Here is an 18,304-nt window from a genome sequence, read left to right as displayed (position 1 = left end):
ATCTAATACAGCAGAGAGGAGCAACAGCTTTCCAGGATAGCAACAACAGCTTTCCAGGATAGCAACAACTCAAAGTCAGAGGATGTCAGCTCTGCAGAAATCCAATGCATACTGGAGCAAAATGACAGACAGTAATTTGAGAGAGGTGATTATTTATTTGATAGATTTCATTGTATTACATTTTTTGACTTGAGAGCTATTTGGGAATGTGAGGAAAATTATCATAGAAGCATTGAAAACTAACAAAACAAAATACAAGGCAATTATTAACTACAAGAAAACCAAAAAGCATAATCATAGATTGTAATCATAGTGTATAATGTAGCTTTTAGTGAGGCCCAACATTACATAGATCATAATAATGTAAACACTGAACATCAATTTAACCAAAAGTAAGAGTTCATATATAAACCTCTGCAAAATATTGCTCTTTTAAAAAGTAAACCATTGAGGCCTGATGCAGTGGCTCATGCCTGTATTCCCAGCACCTTGGGAGGCCGAGGCAGGTGGATCACCTGAGGTCAAGAGTTCAAGACCAACCTGGGTAACATGGTGAAACCCCGGCTCTACTAAAAATACAAAAATTAGCCGGGCATGGTTGTGCGCGCCTGTAATCTCAGCTACTTGGGAGGCTGAAACATGAGAATCGCTTGAACCTGGAAGGCGAAGATCACATTGTTGCACTCTAGCCTGGGCGGCAGAGCTAGACTCCAGCTCAAAAAAAAAAAAAAAAAAAGAAAAGAAAAGAAAAAGAAAAAAAAAGTAAACCATTGAGTTAGATAAATGCTTTCTTTTTAAATCAGATATAAATGATACCAGCTGCTGTAGTGTGCTGGTAAATGTTTAACAACAGATTCGCAGAAAAAGAAAACGCTTTGACAAATTATTAACATTTTCTTCTTTACTTTTGTAAGTCTAGAAAATTAACAAAACAATAACTAAAGTCCTAATTTGTAGCTTTTGCCAATTTTATGGTGTAAATACTCCTACCATGGTTGATTTCAAGGTACCAACATGACATCGCTGAAGGTGGAGTTGGAAAGAGAAGTGCAGTATACCATTCATTGTAAAGTGTTTCCACCATACAGATACAGTAGACAAAAATAACTCCCAGAACATAATGATGGTAAATATACAGTCAAATAATTAGGAAGTGATGAGTTCTGAGTATTTACTACTTTTGTTTTAAATATAGCTTTATTTATTTATTTATTTATTTTAGAGATAGAGTCTTGCTGTGCCACTTGTGCTGGAGTGCAGTGGCACAATCATAGCTCACTGTAACATCAAACTCCTCAGCTCCAGAGATCCTCTTGCCTCAGCCTCCCGAGTAGCTGGGAATATGGGCATGCCACTACACCTGGCTCATTTAAAAATTTTCTTTGTAGAGATGGGGTCTTGCTATGTTGCCCAGGCTGGCCTTGAACTCCTGGCTTCAAAGGATCCTCCTGCCTTGGCCTCCCAAAGTATTGGGATTACACACATGAGTCACTGCACTTGGCCCTAAATATAGTTTATTTAAATGCAGGTGTATATGATTTCATTTTTAATAATGATTATTTTTAACAACTGGCTCACAAAATTCTTGAAAATTAAAAATTGGCTCTTATGAGCTGGTATAAGCAGGCTCTAGCAGAGCCCTGGATGTATTGAAATATATCTTAGTAAGCATGATTCAGTGTATAATTGTTCATATTCAGTGCAAGCAACAATGGCATGTGGCTTGGATGCAAACAAGGAAATCCAGGGGAATTCCTCAAGCTGACATGTCTTTTTGGATATTTGTTATATGATTAAGTCTTGGAATTCTCCCTAAGAGCAATGCTAAGCAACTAATTAATAAAGTTATAATAATACCTAGACCAGGATGAGAAATCCAGGCTTTCCTCTTTTTGTCTGTACTCTTTTCTCTTTACCGCTCCCTTGTTTAGCCTTGTATTTTATTTTCTCCCTTCCTTTTCTCTCCATTTCTCTCTTGTTCTTTGCCTTCCATCCTAATTTTCTCTATTTATGTTTCCCTTGTTCTTTCTCTTTTTTGCTTTTTCCTTTTGATCCTCTCCTCCCAGTGCTTTTCTCTTCCATTTCTCTCTTTCCTCTTTAATTTTTCTTTAATATTTATTTGTCCTCCTTTTCTCCCCCATGTCACCTCTAATAGATACACATATTCCTTCTCTGTCCCTAAAGCCTTTGGGATAATTTCTGAAGACTTGGGTTCTAAGTAATGGCTCTTACAACAGGACCATTCCCAGAGTGAGCAGGGTCAGTTGAGAGGGGAAGTGGGAGCGGGAGTCAGGGGTAGCACATGGGAAAATGAGAGATGAGAAATATCAATATTTGGTATCATTAGGGAAAGTTTCGTGGGTGCATTAGAGTTCAAGTTTGTTGGCTCATTGTAGGACTGTCATTTATTAACCTAAGGCTCTAGTCCTGTTTGTGTAATATGGTAGCCACCAGCCGTATGTGGCTATGGAATGCTTGAAAAGTGACAAGCCTGAATTGAAATGTGCTGTAAGTGTAAAACACACACCAAATTTCAAAGACATTATATAAAAAAAGAATGTCAAATATCTTGCTAGTAATTTTTTATATTGAGTACTTGCGAAATAATATTTTAATGTGGTGAATTATATACAATATATTATTAAAATTAATTTCACCTCTTTTTGTCTTTTTAATGTGGTTACCAAATCTCTCCAAAGTCTTTCAGGTTACTAGCACATATCTAGGATCATTTTATTTTATTCTTTTTCTTTTTTTCTTTTTTTTTTTTTTCGAGACGGGGCTTTGCTCATGTTGCCCAGGCTGGAGTGCAGTGGCGCGACCTTGGTTCACTGCAACCTCCGCCTCCCAGCTTCAAGCAATTCTGCTGCCTCAGCTTCCTGAGTAGCTGGGATTACAGGTGCGTGCCACCATGCCTGGCTAATTTTTTGTATTTTCAGTAGAGACAGCGTTTCACCATGTTGGCCAGGCTGGTCTCAAACTCCTGACCTCAGGTGATCCACCCACCTCGGCCTCCCAAAGTGCTGGGATTACAGGCATGAGCCGCTGTGCCCGGCCAGGATCATTTTATTTGTTTGAACTAAAATGTTCTCCTTATACTCAAATGTAGTAAATGAATGACAAATGATTTACATTTTCTAACCATGTGAGAATTTTATTACTTTTCATTTATTTTTCAGAAATAGGATTCAGAAAAAAAAAAAAGTTGTTACTATTTTCATTTACTGATACCAGTAATTAAAGTAAAGGCGCTTTCCCCAGCTAACACGTGCTCCACACTAGACCCTGAGCCACCCACAGTGCTCTTAGGGAGAATGCAAGCCCAGGCCCTTTCTTCTACCCGTGAGCAGCTCTAGGTCATGTAAGTTTCCTACCTGCCTGGATCAGGGACCAAGGCCCTCTTAAAGGCAAGAACTATAAAAATAGACTGGGTGCGGTGGCTCATACCTGTAATCCCAGCACTTTGGGAGGCTGAGGTGAGTGGGTCACCTGAGGTCAGGAGTTCAAGACCAGCCTGGCCAAGATGGCAAACCCCATCTCTACTAAAAATACAAAACTTAGTCGAGCATGGTGGCACATGCCTGTAATCCCGGCTATTTGGGAGGCTGAGGCAGGAGAATCACTTGAACCCAGGAGGAGGAGGTTGCAGTGAGCTGAGATCATGTCACTGCACTCCAGCCTGGGCAGCAGAGCAAGACTCTACCTCAAAATAATAATAAAAATAAAATAAGCTAGCCACCTGTAAGGTGGTCATGAATCCTCTGCCCAATAGAGACGCTCCATCTTGCATAGTGAGGCAAAGATCTGATCAGATTTCCCTTCTTGGGGGAAGTATTCTCAGAGCGGGCCTCAGCCCTTGACTGTAAGCCATGAGCCTGGGAAAAGGCTGTAGGAAGACACATATAGAAGCAAAGGCAGCAATAAAGAGAAGTGGGGAATAGAAAGAGAAGCAGATTGAGGAAGAGTCAAAGAGAAGTCAAGTCATAGCTAAAGTGGAGAGCAGCCCAACAAGACAGGCTGACCACCACGGCTGCTCTGGGAGTCCCCAGAAACCACTGCTCCAGGTCTCTACAGGGCCTGGCTGTGCTGCTGTGTTTCCTTACAGCCTCTAGTGTCTTTAAAATAAACCTCCATCCCCTTGTGGTAACCCAAGGTTCTCTGTTCATTGCAACTTATATGAAGGCAGAATCACAGCTGGCCCACATCTGGTATCAGAGGAAGACATAGGAGGGAAATGTGTGTTTGTGTGTTTGTGTGCATGCGTGTGTGTGCGCGCGTCTGTGTGCATGCATGTGTGTAGGGGCAGGGGGAAGTTTTTTAAAAAGGAATAAAAATATTACATCTCAAAGTTATCAGCACATATGGTTGAGCGTACTATTCTTGGTTGCTAGTTGTGAATAAAGATTTAAACGTTTTAGAAATCTCAGGTGAAGGCAGAGAGAGTATTACATAACCTCTTGGGCATCTGGAGTCGTGAAAAAATTGTGGGCTTTGGAACCAGACTTACTTAGTTTTGAATCTTGGCTCCCTCCCCTATTGGATGATGACCTTGTGCAAGTTTTTTGTTCTCTCTCAACCAGTTTTTCCATCTAGCGAATGGGAATAAAGTAATTGTTCTATGTAGTTTGTGGTGATGATTAGCCAATATCTTGTGTGCAATACTATCTGCACTTAGGAAGTAAATGCAAGCTTAATGATGATGATTAGATGACACAAACAACAACTCTACTTGGCTCAACTTGTTTGTGGTAAACAAATGTAAAAACACTTAAAGAAAACTTCTCCGTTTTCTGACAATAAAGCATTTAAACATGTTGGTCTCTGGGGAAAGGAAGAATATGTCTTTGGACAACAAAAACCCCAAGTGATTATTTTTCCTTGAGAGGGCAATATACAATGTGAGTGTGCTGATCATAGTAATTTGAGAATTTCTGAAATGAAAAAGATTTTAGAGCTTAGTTCATCCAACAAGCTGGGAATACCCTCTCCAACGTTCCTGACGGGTGTACAGCCAGCACCTGTCTTCCTACGTCTGTGTAATATAGACAGGTTTGTATATGTTTAGGTGAGGAGCAGAGCTGGTTTTGTTTTGCTGTTGTTTTTCTTTTTTCAGTTATTTATATTTTGTGTGATTTCCCCCTACAATATATGTGGAAATACATGGGCTACATTTTAAATTTAAAAACCCCAATATGATAGTTAAAAAATGTATTTTAAGAACCCACCCACTCCCTAATTTTATGAGACATAAATCTATCATAATCATTCATGTTTAAATTGATCATTCCTCCTGTAGACAAATCCATCTGGAAATTTTCTTCTTTACTCGTGATCTCCAGCAGTCACCTAAATCTTAAGTCAAGTATGAAAAAAACCTCAAAAATGTTGCTTTAAAAATTGATCCGTACTTTGCGATCTACATTTTAAAAAATACCATGCTTATTTTACCACTTCACTTCAAGAAAAGGCCTCTAGATCAGAGGTCTCCAATCTTTTTGGCACCAGGACCAATTTCATGGAAGACAGTTTTTCCACAGACCGGGTTTGGAGATGGGGGGAGAGATGGTTTCGGGATGATTCAAGCACATTACATTTATTGTACACTTTATTGCTATTATTATGACATTGTAATATATAATGAAATAATTATACAACTCACCATAATGTAGAATCAGTGGAAGCCCTGAGCCTGTTTTCCTGCAACTAGATGGTCCCATCTGACATGATGGGAAGCAGTGACAGATCATCAGACATTAGATTCTCATAAGGAGCACGCAACCTAGATCCCTCCCATATGCAGCTCACAGTAAGGTCCAAGCTCCTATGAGAATCTAAAGCTGCCACTGATATGACAGGGGGTGGAGCTCAGGTGGTAATGCAAGCGATGGGGAGTGACTGTAAATACAGATGAAGCTTCATTTGCTTACCCACCACTCACCTCCTGCTGTGTGGCTCGGTTCCTAACAGGCCGTGAACTGGTACCTGTCTGTGGCCCAGGGGTTGGGGGCCCCTGCTCTAGATAACTCTTTTCCGCCCTCTTCCTGCCTGGTTGCTGAAATTATGGAGTCACTATTCCTACTCCTGCCCATCATCACATGACTGCCCCACCCAACTGATGAAAGGGATAACCGACCTGCACCTTGAAGAAAAGCATCATCAAAGTGCTCTAAGATGCTGTGGAAAACCAGTATGGTGGTTCTGCAAAAAATTAAACAGAATGGTCATATGATCCATGAATTCCACTTCTAGGTATAGACTCAAAAGAATGTTAAGTACCAACTTAAATAGATATTTGTGCACCACGTTCACAGCAGCATTATTCACAAGAGCCCAAAGGTGAAAACTACCCAAATGTCCATTGATGGATGAATGAATGAACAAAATGTGGGACGTACATACAACAAAATAGTATTCAGCCTTAAAAAAGGAAGGAAAGATTCTATTATTCTATGTAATAATAATAGAAATGATATGGATGAACCTTAAAGACGTTATGCTCAATGAAATAAGCCAGTCACAAAAAACCAAATATGGTATAACTCCACGGACATGAGGTACCTAGAGTAGTCAAATTCACACAGACAGAAAGTAGAATTATAGTTTCCAGGGTCTGAGGGGAGGGGAAAATGGGAAATTATTTTTTAATGGCATAGAATTTCAGTTTGGGATGATGAAAAATCTTTGGAGATGGGCAGTGGTGGTGGTTGCACAACAGTGTGAATGTACTTAATTAATGCCACTAAATTGTACATTTAAAAATGCTTAAGGTCAGGCGCGGTGGCTCACACTGTAATCCTAGCACTTTGGGAGGCCGAGACAGGCAGATCACTTGAGCTCAGGAGTTCGAGACCAGCCTGGGCAACTGGCGAAACCCCGTCTCTACAAAAAATACAAAAAACTTAGCCAGGCCAATTGGTGAGCGCCTGTAGTCCCAGACATTTGCGGGACTGAGAAGCCCAGCCTCTTGCGGGCTTTAGCGCAAGAGGTCAAGGCTGCAGTGAGCAGTGATCACACCACTGCACTCCAGCCTGGGTGACAAAGTGAGACCCTACCTCAAAAAAAAATAAATAAAAATAAAAATAGAAAGATGGTGAGCATGATAACTCCTATGTTATGTGTATTTGACCACAATTTTAAAAAGTGCTAAGATTATAATGAATATATATAACATGAAATACCACTAGAATGCAGAAGAGGGCGTATGGGGTTTAAGCTTTACAGAAAAACTTGATTCAATTCCCTCCTGCAGCCAATTCTGACCGTGTCAACGAATCATCCACGCACCTGCAGCTCTGCTGAGAGAGTGCAAGCCGTGGGGTAAGAACCTTAGCTTTGTTTGTTGTAACTCTCATTAAAAAGATATAAGGGCTGCATGGGTATTTTCTAAAGAGGAGATAATTTGAGCTAATATTGAGGGGAGGGAAGTAGGGTTATTTAGATTTTTAGTATTTACTATTTTGTCTAGATTAATGATTAGTGACCTTGGGGCTATTGATCTGAGGAATTTCTTGCAGATGCTTGAGAGCGTGGGTTTCTTTTCACTGATTGTGGATCAAACCTGGTCAGCTCTTCTATTCAGATTGAACGGTCCCATGCATTGTGGCAAGTTTTTTCTAGCTCTTATTTCCCCACGGTGTATGTTAACCTCTGCTGGATGAAACCTTTGGCTATTTAAGGCATATTTGTTGCTCCTTTACCCCGTTGAAAAGTTCTGCATTTGTGTTACCTGTTTAAAAGTAGGGGCAGACCTGATGAATCTTGTACAATGCAGTTCTTATTCCGTTTCCTTCAGAAGTGGACAAAGAGGGCCATATGTGGTTGCTGTAAAGAAGAGGTGGTTAACAACCTGTGAGCATTTGGTTTCTTGATAAGCTTTCTCCCAGACCACCTACATTGAGCTATTAATTAGGAATAGGATGCACTTCGAGTTTTATTTCAATTCTTGTGAACTTATAACTTTCCTAAGAATATATTTATACATGTAGGCAAAGTCTCTTGAACTTTGTGGCACCTAGCAGAGTGTCCCACAGCAGCTGCATGAAGCTTCATAGAGAGGGGCATGGAGTGAGAAAGGAGGAAGTGGCCGCCATGGCAGCTGGTCAGATCAATGGATTCAACCTCAGTGATTCGGTCCTTAGGATGTCGTTACATCTTAAGCCACCTCATTTCAAGGTTTGAGGTGCCTTGCATTTGGGTTTAGTTACCATCCAGAAGGAACAAAACAGGTCTGGGTTCAAATCTCTGCTTCTTCAGTTGGTCATCTTGGGCAAGTTACTTTACCTCTGGGCTTTAGCTCCTCCATCTGTAAAATATGAATAATAATGACCGCCATTTTGTTGAGTCATTGAGGGATTAAACAAGGTAATGGACATAAAACAGTTAGCTCCATGTCAGACACGTAGGAAATACTGAAAAGAAGTCATTCTTACTCTTATGTTGCAAAGATCATTCAACATTCAATAGGTTCTTAATCTCTTTTCTATTTCTTTATATCATTGGGAAAAGATAAATTAGATGATTAAATATTCTTTGGTAAAACACTAGACATTTGATGATGTCTTTTGACTTGGACTTTTAAATTATAAGATATTAAAGATGTATTAAGGAAGGTCATTCTCTGTTTTTTACCTGCTTTTAACGTAGTAGTAGGGATATGATATTAACATATATATACTATTTATAGACTACATCACCAACATGGTGAAACCCCATCTCTACTAAAAATACAAAAATTAGCTGGGCATGATGGCAGGTGCCTGTAATCCCAGCTACTCAGGAGGCTGCGGCAGGAGAATCGCTTGAACCTGGGAGGTGGAGCTTGCAGTGAGCTGAGATCATACCACTTTACTCCATCCAGCCTGGGCAACAGAGCGAGACTCCATCTCAAAAAAAAAAAAAGTGTATGTCCTACTTTTAAAATTGCTTTAATGAGGCTAAGCACAGTGGCTCACACCTCTAATCCCACCCATTTGGGAGGCTGAGGTGGGAAGATTGCTGGAGGCCAGGAGTTTAAGGGTAGCCTTGGCAACATAGTGAGACCCTGTCTCTATATAAAAGTTGTTTTTATAAAATGTCATAATGCATAAGTATTGCCTGAGAGTTAGGACCTTTACTATTGTTATATTAAGAGAAGTTCAAAAAGAGTTCCTCTCCCATTGTAGTCCCAGATAAGACTGTGGTATTGGGCAGGGGGAAGAAGTGGGTAAGAGATAGAAACTCTGACTTCTCAGCGCAGAGAGTTCCAGCTAAAGCAACTGGGTTAGATTCTGCTGCATTCTTAAGGGGCCATGGCTCTAAGACCTAGAAGCTTAAAGTCAATTGCTACAAATTAAGCACTCTATGAGATGATAACATTAAAAGCACCTTTGTCAACCTAATGATTATAACTGCCAGGGTCCTATCAAGCCATAATAGAGCCTGAGGCAAAAGAAACAATCAGTAATACTGATCCTGTCTTTATGAAAAATTTCGATATTTTGTTCAACATAGATTTTTGCATTAATTTTCATTTTTAAAAATATTTCATGTAAACATTATCTTGATTACTTAGTTCCTTGGGACCCCCTTAACATTTATGCCTTCCTTGCTTCACCTGAGTCTTGACCTGATAACTGCCACCATTTATTAAGTGTGATATGCTAGGCATGGTACTAAGTGACTTACATACATTGTCTTATGCCTCTTCACAAGCTCCATTTTACAGATGACAAAACCAGATCTTTCAGAGATTAAATAAATGGTCCGAGTACATAGCTAATGAGTGGATGAATGGTTAGCATTGGATTTGAACACAGATCCATCAATCCGTAAAACCAAACTTATTCTTTTTTTTTTTTTTTTTGAAACTGAGTCTTGCTCTGTTGCCCAGTCTGGAGTGCAGTGGTGGCATCTCAGCTCACTGCAACCTCCACCTCTTGGGTTCAAGCGATTATCCTGCCTCAGCCTCCAGAGTAGCTGGGACTACAGGCACATGCCACCATGCTCGGCTAATTTTTTGTATTTTTTTAGTAGAGACAGGGTTTCACCATGTTAGCCAGGATGGTCTTGATCTCCTCACTTTGTGATCCACCTGCCTCAGCCTCCCAAAGTGCTGGGATTACAGGCCTGAGCCACCGCGCCAGGCCTACCAAACTCATTCTTCAACCATCATGCCCTGCACTGTATCAGGAATTCACAACATAAATTCATTCATTCAACACATATTTATGAGAGCATATTATGCATCACGTTGTGCTAAGGATTAAAACGTTGAAATTCATACATACAAGGATTCATTCATTCATATGTGCATTCAACAAGCAGTAATGAGCAGGCACCATGTGTCAAGCACTATGCTACATGCTGAGGATACAGAAGCGAACAAGACAGACAGCTACCACGGGAATGAACAGAGAAGGGACAGGTGATAAGCAAATGAATGAAAGTTTATTTACTAAGAGGTCATTCAGAAGAGATCATGAATTCATGGAAAATTATTTTCTGCATCTAGTGGCATGGAAATTAAGATATTCTGAATTTTAATGTATAGTTTTAAGAAAACTGAAAGAAAATATAAAGTTTATCATTATACATTGGATACTATGAACACAATAATTTGAGTAGTAATTACACTTCCAGGCCACAGTTGTAAACTGATTTTCTATTAGAAATATTTTAAAGTAGATGTAGAAAACTTACTCTTAAATATATAACAGTTCAAAAATCCAGCAGGAACTAAGTTAATTAAATAGAATATTCACTTGTTTTTTCTGATAATTATACTGTGTTATATTTACATATTAATGCAGTATAATATTTTAGTATACATTACACTCTAGGGAGTCACTGAAATGTCAGTAAAGAAAAATACGGCCGGAGGTATCTTAAGTCATTTGACCATGTTTTTAAAAGTTGGTGTTTTGAGAAATCATCTAAATGTGGTGACCTTACCAAAATGATTGCTTTTTCTCCAAGATATTTGAGAACACTTACCAGAAACAATAGTTTATGAAATATAAAAATTATATGATCAATGTGGATAATTAATATTTTTACAAAAGAATTCTCCAAGTTTACATTGTAAGGGAGTTCACACAAAGAAACTATGATCATATGTGTTCCCAAGATCAGAGATAAGATGCTCTCTCTCCTTTACTAGTATCAGCGGCTAATGGAAAACTTGGGAGTGGCCCTCTCACTCCCTACTCTCCATAGGTTTTCTGGAATTTCTTCACTTCAAGAAAAAAACCAGACTTGGGAAGGTTCTAGAGAAAGAGAAATACAGATGAGAGAGAGGTAACATTCTAAGTGGCCTTATGTTTTGATTCTGCCCCACCTTTGTTACCCCGCCATGTTTGTGTGCATTCCTGTGGATGGGCGTGCCCACTGCCTCCCTCACCTCCCATCCAGCCTTTCAGAATGATGGGAACATGACACGCACAGAGAAGTCTCTCTACCCTATCCTCTTTCTGTTGAGCATGTCTTTTGCTCCCTCTGCTTGTCTATGGGAGTGACCTGTCTGAAGGAGGTTGAGGGTCAATGTGTAACAGATACATACAAATGGAAGCAGAAAAACTCCGCCACTAACTTATCACCTGCCCTTGGTGCCTTCAGAGAGCCTGGTCTGGGGGCACGTAGAGTTAAATTGTTTACTAATTTGAAATTAGAATCTAACCACTTCTCTCCACTTCCATTGATACATTCTCTCTGGCACAAGTTACTCTATAGTGTCCCAAGGAGTCTTCCCTGCCAGCCTTGTGGCTCCCAGTCATTTCCACCCAACAAACAGAGGAATCTTTTTATTTATTTATTTATTTATTTTATACTTTAAGTTCTGGGGTACATGTGCAGAACGTGCAGGTTTGTTACATAGGTATACACATGCCATGGTGGTTTGCTGCACCCATCAGCCCATCATCTACATTAGGTATTTCTCCTAATGCTATTCCTCCCCTAGCCCCCCACCCCCTGACAGGCCCTGGTGTGTGTCAATGTGTTCTCATTGTTCAACTCCCAGTTATGAGTGAGAACATGTGTTTGGTTTCCTGTTCTTGTATTAGTTTGCTGAGAATGATGGTTTCCAGATTCATCCATTTCCCTGCAAAGGACATGAACGCATTCTTTTTTATGGCTGCGTAGTATTCCATGGTGTATATGTGCCATACTTTCTTTATCCAGTCTATCATTGATGGGCATTTGGGTTGGTTCCAAGTCTTTGCTGTTGTGAATAGTGCTGCAATAAACACGTGTGTGCATATATCTTTATAGTAGAATGATATATAATCCTTTGGATAGATACCCAATAATGGCATTGCTGGGTCAAATAGTATTTCTAGTTCTAGATCCTTGAGGAATCGCCACATTGTCTTCCACAATTGTTGAGCTAATTTACATCCCCACCAACAGTGTAAAAGCATTCCTATTTCTCCACACCCTCTCCAGCACCTGTTGTCTCCTGACTTTTTAATGATCACCATTCTAACAGGCATGAGATTGTATCTCATTGTGGTTTTGATTTGCATTTCTCTAATGACCAGTGATCATGAGCTTTTTTTCATATGTTTGTTGGCTGCATAAATGTCTTCTTTTGAGAAGTGCCTGTTCATATCCTTCACCCACTTTTTGATGGGGTTGTTTTTTTCTTGTACTTTTTTTTATGTTCTTTATAGATTCTGGGTATTAGCCCTTTGTCAGAAGGACAGATTGCAAAAATTTTCTCCCATTCTATAGGTTGCCTCAAACAGAGGAATCTTTAAAATGTATGTCAGAACCTGCCACTCCTGGACTCTAAATCTTCTGCTGGTTTCTTATTTCAGTCAGAGGAAAATTGACAAGTTCTTATAAGATCCGACCTCTTCTCTGATTCCGTCCCCTAACTCCACTCCAGGTCTTCCTCACATTTTCCAGGCACATCAGGATCTTTAAATTTGTACTTGCTGTTCTCTCTCTCTCCAAAATACTCTTTCCCCAGACAACAAGTGTCTTGCTTCTTCACCCCCTTTAGATTTCTGCATGAAGATCACTATCAGGGAGGCCTTTTTTGATCATTCTATAAAAAAGAAAATCACTCCCCAGTGTCTCTCTGTTTCCCTTATCTTAGTTATTTTTCCTTCAAGACAATATCACTGCCTGATATTGGTCCCCACCCAAATCTCATCTCGAACTGTAGCTCCCATAATTCCCACATGTTGTGGGAGGTACCTGGTGGGAAGTAATTGAATCATGGGGGCGGGTCTTTCCCATGCTGTTCTCATGATAGTGAATAAGTCTCATGAGATCTGGTGGTTTTATAAAGGGGAGTTTCCCTGCACATGCTCTCTTGCCTGCTGCCACATAAGACATGACTTTGCTCCTCATTTGCCTTCCACCATGATTGTGAGGCCTCCCCAGGCATGTGGAATTGTGAGTCATAACATATAAACGTATTGTTTTGTTTGCAGTCTCTCTTTTCTTACCCTCTCTCTAGAATATAAGCTATGTAGAAACAGAAATCTCTTCTGTTCACTGCTACTTCCCCAGTGCCTAGAAAAGTTTCTGGCAGAATAGGTACTTAATAAATATCTTGAATAATGAATATCGTAAAATCTTAGTACTCCAACTACCTCTGTTCTACGTCTAATCCAACCACGTGAAGCCTGGCACATCTCCCAAAGTCCTCAGAATTCTATATCCTTCAATTTCCTCATCTATCAAATGGGAGTAGTAGTACTTCCCTCACAGAGTATGGTGATAAATAAATGAGATAATATACATGAAGCAATTAGTATGTATCTTGGCACATTGAAATCTAACCCGAAAGCTTTGATTCTATGCCATAACAGAATTCAGCAGCTGAATATCAAGACCTTTTAATTCAACAAGAAGTTAAGACATTTATAGTTGTCTAACAACAGACTGAAGATTGTAGCTTGGTATTCACTGGCAGGTTTCAGACATTTAGATCTTTCTTTTAATGACTAACACCATGCCTATCTGTGGAGAAGCTGGCAACATGTCACACCTGGAAATTGTTTTTCAACATTAATACTATTATTTGGCAGTAATCCAGATTGCTTTTGCCACCAACCTGAAGACATATAGAGGCAGAAGGACAGGAATAATTCTATTTGTTTCCTGTTTTGAAACTTCCATCTGTAAGGTAAGTGTTGAAAGTCAGATAGTGGCTCCAGGGACTTTCTATATCCAAAAATACAAAAATTGAGGGGTAACTCCTTGATATCAAGTCAAAGGCTCACAATGTCTGGTAATAAAACAAATTACTTTCAATTTTCTTGAAATCTTCAGGCTATCAAAAGGAGATGTGAGAGAGGGTATTGAGTATGGCCTGACAATGCAGTTCTTAAACCAAAGGGCCATTATGCTTCTCCTCTCTGAGAATCCTCACTTACCTCAACAACGGAGACATGGCACAGTAGCCAGCTTGGAGACTTCTCAGCCAATGCTCTGAGATCAAGTCGAAGACCCAATATACAGGTTGGGACCTTATTCCAACCTCTTGATGAATGTAGTCAGATGTTGGCATTTTTTTTGCAAATAAAAATCCTACAGGATTTAACAAACCAAATAAAAATCTAACATTGTATACTTTTTTTTAGGGTTTTGAGCTCATCTTCATCATTCGTATGAGGAAATCAGTGGTAAAATCCTTGGAAATACAATGAGACTCATCAGAAACATTTACATATTTTGTAGTATTGTTATGACAGTAGAGGGTGATGCTCCAGAGCTGCCAGAAGAAAGGGAACTGATGACCAACTGCTCCAACATGTCTCTAAGAAAGGTTCCCGCAGACTTGACCCCAGCCACAACAACACTGGATTTATCCTATAACCTCCTTTTTCAACTCCAGAGTTCAGATTTTCATTCTGTCTCCAAACTGAGAGTTTTGATTCTATGCCATAACAGAATTCAACAGCTGGATCTCAAAACCTTTGAATTCAACAAGGAGTTAAGATATTTAGATTTGTCTAATAACAGACTGAAGAGTGTAACTTGGTATTTACTGGCAGGTCTCAGGTATTTAGATCTTTCTTTTAATGACTTTGACACCATGCCTATCTGTGAGGAAGCTGGCAACATGTCACACCTGGAAATCCTAGGTTTGAGTGGGGCAAAAATACAAAAATCAGATTTCCAGAAAATTGCTCATCTGCATCTAAATACTGTCTTCTTAGGATTCAGAACTCTTTCTCATTATGAAGAAGGTAGCCTGCCCATCTTAAACACAACAAAACTGCACATTGTTTTACCAATGGACACAAATTTCTGGGTTCTTTTGCGTGATGGAATCAAGACTTCAAAAATATTAGAAATGACAAATATAGATGGCAAAAGCCAATTTGTAAGTTATGAAATGCAACGAAATCTTAGTTTAGAAAATGCTAAGACATCGATTCTATTACTTAATAAAGTTGATTTACTCTGGGACGACCTTTTCCTTATCTTACAATTTGTTTGGCATACATCAGTGGAACACTTTCAGATCCGAAATGTGACTTTTGGTGGTAAGGCTTATCTTGACCACAATTCATTTGACTACTCAAATACTGTAATGAGAACTATAAAATTGGAGCATGTACATTTCAGAGTGTTTTACATTCAACAGGATAAAATCTATTTGCTTTTGACCAAAATGGACATAGAAAACCTGACAATATCAAATGCACAAATGCCACACATGCTTTTCCCTAATTATCCTACGAAATTCCAATATTTAAATTTTGCCAATAATATCTTAACAGACGAGTTGTTTAAAAGAACTATCCAACTGCCTCACTTGAAAACTCTCATTTTGAATGGCAATAAACTGGAGACACTTTCTTTAGTGAGTTGCTTTGCTAACAACACACCCTTGGAACACTTGGATCTGAGTCAAAATCTATTACAACATAAAAATGATGAAAATTGCTCATGGCCAGAAACTGTGGTCAATATGAATCTGTCATACAATAAATTGTCTGATTCTGTCTTCAGGTGCTTGCCCAAAAGTATTCAAATACTTGACCTAAATAATAACAAAATCCAAACTGTACCTAAAGAGACTATTCATCTGATGGCCTTACGAGAACTAAATATTGCATTTAACTTTCTAACTGATCTCCCTGGGTGCAGTCATTTCAGTAGACTTTCGATTCTGAACATTGAAATGAACTTCATTCTCAGCCCATCTCTGGATTTTGTTCAGAGCTGCCAAGAAGTTAAGACTCTAAATGCGGGAAGAAATCCATTCCGGTGTACCTGTGAATTAAAAAATTTCATTCAGCTTGAAACATATTCAGAGGTCATGATGGTTGGATGGTCAGATTCATACACCTGTGAATACCCTTTAAACCTAAGGGGAACTCGGTTAAAAGACGTTCATCTCCACGAATTATCTTGCAACACAGCTCTGTTGATTGTCACCATTGTGGTTATTATGCTAGTTCTGGGGTTGGCTGTGGCCTTCTGCTGTCTCCACTTTGATCTGCCCTGGTATCTCAGGATGCTAGGTCAATGCACACAAACATGGCACAGGGTTAGGAAAACAACCCAAGAACAACTCAAGAGAAATGTCCGATTCCACGCATTTATTTCATACAGTGAACATGATTCTCTGTGGGTGAAGAATGAATTGATCCCCAATCTAGAGAAGGAAGATGGTTCTATCTTGATTTGCCTTTATGAAAGCTACTTTGACCCTGGCAAAAGCATTAGTGAAAATATTGTAAGCTTCATTGAGAAAAGCTATAAGTCCATCTTTGTTTTGTCTCCCAACTTTGTCCAGAATGAGTGGTGCCATTATGAATTCTACTTTGCCCACCACAATCTCTTCCATGAAAATTCTGATCATATAATTCTTATCTTACTGGAACCCATTCCATTCTACTGCATTCCCACCAGGTATCATAAACTGAAAGCTCTCCTGGAAAAAAAAGCATACTTGGAATGGCCCAAGGATAGGCGTAAATGTGGGCTTTTCTGGGCAAACCTTCGAGCTGCTATTAATGTTAATGTATCAGCCACCAGAGAAATGTATGAACTGCAGACATTCACAGAGTTAAATGAAGAGTCTCGAGGTTCTACAATCTCTCTGATGAGAACAGACTGCCTATAAAATCCCACAGTCCTTGGGAAGTTGGGGACCACATACACTCTTGGGATGTACATTGATACAACCTTTATGATGGCAATTTGACAATATTTATTAAAATAAAAAATGGTTATTCCCTTCATATCAGTTTCTAGAAGGATTTCTAAGAATGTATCCTATAGAAACACCTTCACAAGTTTATAAGGGCTTATGGAAAAAGGTGTTCATCCCAGGATTGTTTATAATCATGAAAAATGTGGCCAGGTGCAGTGGCTCACGCTTGTAATCCCAGCACTGTGGGAGGCCAAGGTGGGTGAACCACGAGGTCAAGAGATGGAGACCATCCTGGCCAACAAGGTGAAACCCTGTCTCTACTAAAAATACAAAAATTAGCTGGGCGTGGTGGTGCACGCCTGTAGTCCCAGCTACTTGGGAGGCTGAGGCAGGAGAATCGCTTGAACCTGGGAGGTGGCAGTTGCAGTGAGCTGAGATCGAGCCACTGCACTGCAGCCTGGTGACAGAGCAAGACTCTATCTCAAAAAAAAAAAAAAAAGAAAAAAAGAAAAAAATGGAAAACATCCTCATGGCCACAAAATAAGGTCTAATTCAATAAATTATAGTACATTAATGTAATATAATATTACATACCACTAAAAAGAATAAGGTAGCTGTACATTTCCTGGTATGGAAAAAACATATTAATATGTTATAAACTATTAGGTTGGTGCAAAACTAACTGTGGTTTTTGCCATTGAAATGGCATTGAAATAAAAGTGTAAAGAAATCTATACCAGATGTAGTAACAGTGGTTTGGGTCTGGGAGGTTGGATTACAGGGAGCATTTGATTTCTATGTTGTGTATTTCTATAATGTTTGAATTGTTTAGAATGAATCTGTATTTCTTTTATAAGTAGAAAAAAAATAAAGATAGTTTTTAAAGCCTACACATCCTACTCATTTGGCTTGATTCTTCTTTCTGGTCTCACGGGTCACAGGAAGAAAAGCACTCCTGAAATATAATTTTTGCAAAATTATATTCAAAAATTATAATTTTGCAAAATTATATTTCAAAAATTATAATTTTGCAAAATTATATTTCAAAAATTATAATTTTGCAAAATTATATTTCAAAAATTATAATTTTGCAAAATTATATTTCAAAAACAAACATCATGTCACTTCTCTGGTTAGAAAAAATTTTTGTGGCTTAAACACATGATTCAGGGAGAGAATGTCATGCTCCTTTAAGATCTGACA

General features: G+C 39.1%; 1 protein-coding gene across 4 annotated transcripts; it reads left to right on the top strand.

Moving 5' to 3' along the window:
* Nucleotides 1–7,189: 7,189 nt before the first annotated feature.
* TLR10 (toll like receptor 10) lies at nt 7,190–17,991 on the top strand. Of its 4 annotated transcripts, XM_063807978.1 has the most exons (3): nt 13,800–14,116; nt 14,263–14,451; nt 14,574–17,991. In XM_063807978.1, the coding sequence occupies exon 3, from the start codon at nt 14,636–14,638 to the stop codon at nt 17,069–17,071; it is 2,436 nt and encodes an 811-aa protein (XP_063664048.1). In that variant the 5' UTR covers nt 13,800–14,116; nt 14,263–14,451; nt 14,574–14,635; the 3' UTR covers nt 17,072–17,991. The 4 variants fall into 4 exon arrangements, with proteins under 4 accessions (XP_009445751.1, XP_063664054.1, XP_063664048.1 ...); XM_009447476.3 differs by lacking the exons at nt 13,800–14,116; nt 14,263–14,451 and adding an exon at nt 7,190–7,317; XM_063807984.1 differs by having other exon boundaries at nt 12,537–14,451.
* Nucleotides 17,992–18,304: the final 313 nt, after the last annotated feature.

The sequence above is a fragment of the Pan troglodytes genome, chromosome 3 (assembly GCF_028858775.2).
Source record: "Pan troglodytes isolate AG18354 chromosome 3, NHGRI_mPanTro3-v2.0_pri, whole genome shotgun sequence".
In the NCBI taxonomy this organism is placed as follows: domain Eukaryota; kingdom Metazoa; phylum Chordata; class Mammalia; order Primates; family Hominidae; genus Pan; species Pan troglodytes.
Note: the sequence above shows the minus strand (reverse complement) of the source record. Positions and strands in the feature narration are given on the sequence as shown.